The sequence below is a fragment of the Papaver somniferum genome, chromosome 4 (genome assembly GCF_003573695.1).
Source record: "Papaver somniferum cultivar HN1 chromosome 4, ASM357369v1, whole genome shotgun sequence".
Taxonomy (NCBI): Eukaryota; Viridiplantae; Streptophyta; class Magnoliopsida; order Ranunculales; family Papaveraceae; genus Papaver; species Papaver somniferum.
Genome location: NC_039361.1, coordinates 154,051,802 through 154,056,776, shown reverse-complemented (window position 1 = coordinate 154,056,776; position 4,975 = coordinate 154,051,802). Strand labels below are relative to the sequence as shown.

Genomic DNA, 4,975 nt, shown 5'->3' with positions numbered 1-4,975 from the left:
ACAAGTTCAAGTTAGTATCACTAACCTTAAATGGAAGGATGATGTCGTCGTTGTAGTTCGTTACTTCTTCACATTCTTCAGGTCGTCGGAGTAATACTTGTATGTCTCAACATTCCTAGACTTTCTAGTCTAACCTAAACAAAGTTGACTCTAGTATTTAATCAAGGACTCTAGATGAGTTTTGATACTAAAATATGACAACCAAACTTGACATACCAACGCTTGGTGAGTTCAACCGAGCTATGCTCTAAAGGAGAGGAAGAGTGAAAACAATATTTTAACTTTAATGTCTAGAGATGATGCTAGACTTGAGGGTGATAAGAGCATTGCTGAGGAATGTGTGGACTATTATGAGACCTTATTTAATGAGGTGGTGATAGGTATAGATACTGAAGAAATCTTGCAGCACGTTTCTTTTGCTAAAGTCATTCCTTCTGATGCTGCTGTTATATTGATCTCTCATGTTTCTCGAGATGAAGTGGTTTATGCCCTTTCTACTATCCATTCTTCTAAGAGCCCTGGACTTGATGGTTTTTCAAGTTATTTCTTCAAGGTGGCTTGGCCTGTGGTTGGTGATGATTTTGTTGCTGGGATTACAAATTTTTTCAATAAAGGTAAAATTCTTAAAGAAATTAATAGCACTTTCATTATTCTTGTTGCTAAATCAGATAATCCTTCTTCTATTTCTGATTTTAGACCTATTTCTTGTTGCAATGTCATATATAAATGCATTGCTAAGATTTTGGCTGTTAGACTGAAGACTATTCTTCGATCCCTAATTAGTGAAAATTAATCAACTTTTATTTCTGGTAGAAGTATTGAAGATAATGTTCTTGTTGCTCATGAACTAATTAGGAACTATCATAGACCTTTATCTCCAAGATGTGCTATAAAAATCGATCTTAGAAAGGCGTATGATACTGACAATTGGAAGGCTATCTGTGTTGATCTTCAGAAGTTTGGTTTTCCAGCTATATTTATTCATTGGGTTCATTTATGTTTGTCCACTGCCAAATTCTCTATTGTGATTAATGGTGCACCCTACGCGTTTTTTGGTTCTAAGAGAGGTATTCGGAAGGGTTGTCCCCTCTCTCCTTATCCTTTTGTCATGGTCATGGAGGTTTTTAGTTCTATTTTACAAGTTCAAGTGGATCAGGGTTTATTTGTGTTTCATCCAAAGTGTAAAAGTACAAGACTGACCCATCTTTGTTTTGCGGATGATATCATGGTTTTCTTCAAAGGTACTCTAGAAGCTGTTACTGTTTTAAAATGTGGTTTGAAGAGGTTTAATGCTTATTCTGGGCTTGAGGTTAATGTCAAGAAAACTTCTTTATTCTCTTTAGGGGTTTCAATAGAAGAGAAGGCGCTTCTTCTATGTTGTCTTGGGTGTAGTGAAGGGATCCTGCCTGTCAGATATCTAGGGATCCCCCTTATTTCCACAAGACTTTCTTATGCTAATTGCCTCCCTCTTCTTGAGAGAGTGATAAAAAGAGTTCATTCTTAGAAGACTAAATTTTTAGCTTACCCCAGGAGATATATGTTGATTAAAGTTGTTCTTTGTGGAATGGTTTACTTTTGGTTCGCCTGCGTTATCCTCCCTAAGAGAGTTGTGAAGGAGCTTAATACTATATTCAAGAGATTTTTGTGGGCTGGAGCAGGTCTTGAGAAAAAACATAACCCTATCAGCTGGGATAATGTTTGTACTAGTAGTTCATCTGGCGGTTTGGATGTGAAGAATTTAAAGCTAACAAATGTTGTTGCAAATCTTAGACACGTTTGGGATCTCATTTCTGGAAAATAAACCATATGGATTGTCTGGGTACAAGAAAATCTCATTAAGCACAAAGATTTTTGGACCATGAATACTCCACAAGACTGTTCTTAGAGTTGGAGGAAACTGTTAGGTGATGGAGCTAATACTGATTTCTCTGGTGGATTTTGGCATCCTTTGGGAAGGCTTTGTGACTAGCTAGCCAATGAATCTCTTGAAAAGCTTGACCCTGATAGGAATAAGAAAGTGGGAGATTTTCTTAGAGATGACAAGTGAGATTTTTAAATGGTACTAATAAATCTATTGATGATCTTATTCCTTCTTTGGTATATATTAAATTTAATAATGAAGAAGAAGATAAATTGATCTGGACAGCTGGTAAATATGAAGATTTTTCTATGAAGCATATTTATAATGCTCTAACTATAAATAAGACTGAGCTTGCTTGGACTAAACTTACTTGGTTTAAAGGAAATATTCTCAGACATTCTATTATTTCTTGGCTTGCCTGCCATAGAAGATTGAAGACTAGAGCTAAGTTAAAAGTTTAGAGAGTTATTGAGACAGATCCTCTTGTCTCTTATGCCAACAAGGGGTGCAAGATGAGGATCACTTATTCTGTAAATGTCCTTTCTCAGTTGAGATTTGGAAGGGTATTCTCCTGAAGTTGGGATACCACATGGATATTCTAGATGGATGGAATCTGGAGATTGAGTGGTGTGTGAATTGTTTCAAAGGTTCTGGTAACGTTTCCACCATAAAGAGGTTGGCCTTCAACAACTATATCGATGGAATTTGGAGATTGAGTGGTGTGTGAATTATTTCAAAGGTTCTGGTGTCGTTGCCATCATAAAAAGGCTGGCCTTCAACAACTATATCTATCATGTTTGGAAGGAAAGAAATGACAGGTTATTTACAAGGGTAAGTAACTCTTTGGATGCTGTCAGTTTTCAGATTGTAAATTATACAAGAATGAAGATGGCTAGAAGTAAGATGACTGACAATGAGAATCCTAATAATCTAAGATTTCTGGAGAGATGGGAATCTCTTGTAAGCTCGTGAAAAAATAAAGTTATCCCTTGTAGATGGAAATATCCTGTTATGGATGAAATTATGATTAATATTAATGGATCAAAAAAGAAAGAGTCTAAAATTGTGGTGCAATTATTAGAGATGGTCAGGGCTTCCTATTGTTACTGATGTTGCAGGTTGTGCTTCTGATTCAGTTCTTAGTACAGAGCTAAAGGGGGTTGAGTTGGATTTAACCTTGGCTGAGAAGTTTGAATTACCTAAGATTCTTATAGGTATTGATTTTATGGCTGCTTACACTTTGTTAACCAGCAGACATCCTAAACCTCTTTGGAGTGTGCTGCATTTATGGAGGATTAGTCAGTTGAAAAGGAAGTTTGGCATAGTTATTTTCTCTCATGTTTTTCGAGAAACTAAAAGGGCAGCTGATCTGCTGGCTGCTACCCATGGCAGGCGACAGTTTATTCAGATTGAACCAAGGAGGTTTTAGCGATGAGTTAAAGAAGATTATTCATGAGGATAGAAATTTTAATGTGTACTTTAGATGTTCTTAGTTTGGGTTAGTTTATTATTTCCTTTATTTTTTTTTGGTTTTCCTTTAGGTTTGGGTCTCACCCCGCGAAATGCTTCAAAACCAAAAGAAATAAAAGGAAAAAAAAAAAAGATACGACCCAGATGAAACTGAAACTGAGAAAACAATGGACTTCATGCTATCCGTACAATGGTGCTAAAAGAAAAATCGAGCAGAGATAATGGATTTTAAAGAAACTTGCTCAACATGATGCAAGATGAATAATTTATCAAACTTTTAATCTCTCAATTCGATCATTTCCATCTCTGCTTTCATTTTTAAGGACTTCGAACTAGTTCACCGCTATACGGATAGCTTGAAGTCCATTGTTTTCTCAAGCCTGGACTAGAAAAAACATCCCAGAGGTCCTGCCTCTGACCAAGTCCTTGAATCGAAATTTATAACTTTTATATTATTTGATATTAAAAAATAAAAAATGTAAAGACAAAAAAGAAGAAGATAAGACTATTTCTTCCATTGATGTCAACCACAGCTTTTCATTAATCATGGTGATTATTTTCTAGTAAATCTAATACCTAATTGGAATTCTACTTAAACTAATATTTCAACTTTTTCAATTCAATTGATTCATTGCAAGTAGAATTCCAAAGTGATCAAAATTTGTAAACACATCCAAATCTCACAAGGATTCCATCCATTTTACACTACTAAACCAAATTGTGTTGTGTATCTCACATAATATTTTACAAGTTTCTGAAAATTAAACATCAACAGAAATTAAAACCGAAAAAGAAAAAAAATTATATATAGGACAGAAATTTTGATACCCCGTGAATGAATTAATAAGGTCTAGGATTACTCGGAGGACGTACTGAAACTTGCACTGGTAAGGGTCGGCCGGTACCAGACCCGCCGCAACTACTGCAAGCACTCCGCCCTGAACCTGCACACGATCGACAACCAACATCTCCATCCGACCAGCGCGAACACATACAGTTTACTCTTCCTGTGCCATTACAGCTTGGGCATCGCGTCATTGGTCCTGCCATTGGTTTATCCATTACTGTTTTTACAAGGACTGCTCCGACTAATACACTCAAACCTGTCGCCAATTGATATGCAACCACCGGACTCATTTTGCGAAATTCCTTCTTTTCTGGTACGACGAAGACGAAGATGGAGGTTTTGAGAGATGATGAAAGATGTAAGGATTTGATATTTTCTTTTGGTAGAAAATGTAACGGAAAAGTCTATCTTATTTATGCGTATGATATTTTATGGAGAGGAAAGAAGAACAAGTGGTAGACTTATGGAACACGTAGTTGGTGGGATTCCTTAGTCTACTTTGGTTGGTTATAAATAATACCGACTAGAAAATTATGGTTTTGGATTTTTGTTTGAGAGAAGATGTTTTTGGGTTCATGTTTCGTTTAAGCAAAGAAGACCATGGGATTTTTTAGAGGTGTAGATGAATATGATGACATTATGATGTGTAAGTGTTAACCCAAGAATCCAAGATTGAAGAAAAATGAGGAGCATTTATAAACCCAAAATGAATTAGCAAAGCCCAACAAGCATGCCTTGAGTCTTTTTTGCTTTTTGTCGATTCTTATAGGAAAGACAATTTGATTGTTAAGTTAAAG

At 36.0% G+C, this 4,975-nt stretch overlaps 1 protein-coding gene across 1 annotated transcript; it reads right to left on the bottom strand.

The window, feature by feature from the left end:
* Positions 1 to 3,848: 3,848 nt before the first annotated feature.
* Positions 3,849 to 4,660, bottom strand: LOC113271623. Its single transcript, XM_026521516.1, has one exon. The coding sequence runs from the start codon at positions 4,466 to 4,468 to the stop codon at positions 4,172 to 4,174; it is 297 nt and encodes a 98-aa protein (XP_026377301.1). The 5' UTR covers positions 4,469 to 4,660; the 3' UTR covers positions 3,849 to 4,171.
* Positions 4,661 to 4,975: the final 315 nt, after the last annotated feature.

Excerpts from the sequence above, each read along its gene's own strand:
- LOC113271623 (XM_026521516.1), bottom strand. The coding sequence starts at position 4,468 with ATGAGTCCGGTGGTTGCATATCAATTGGCGACAGGTTTGAGTGTATTA.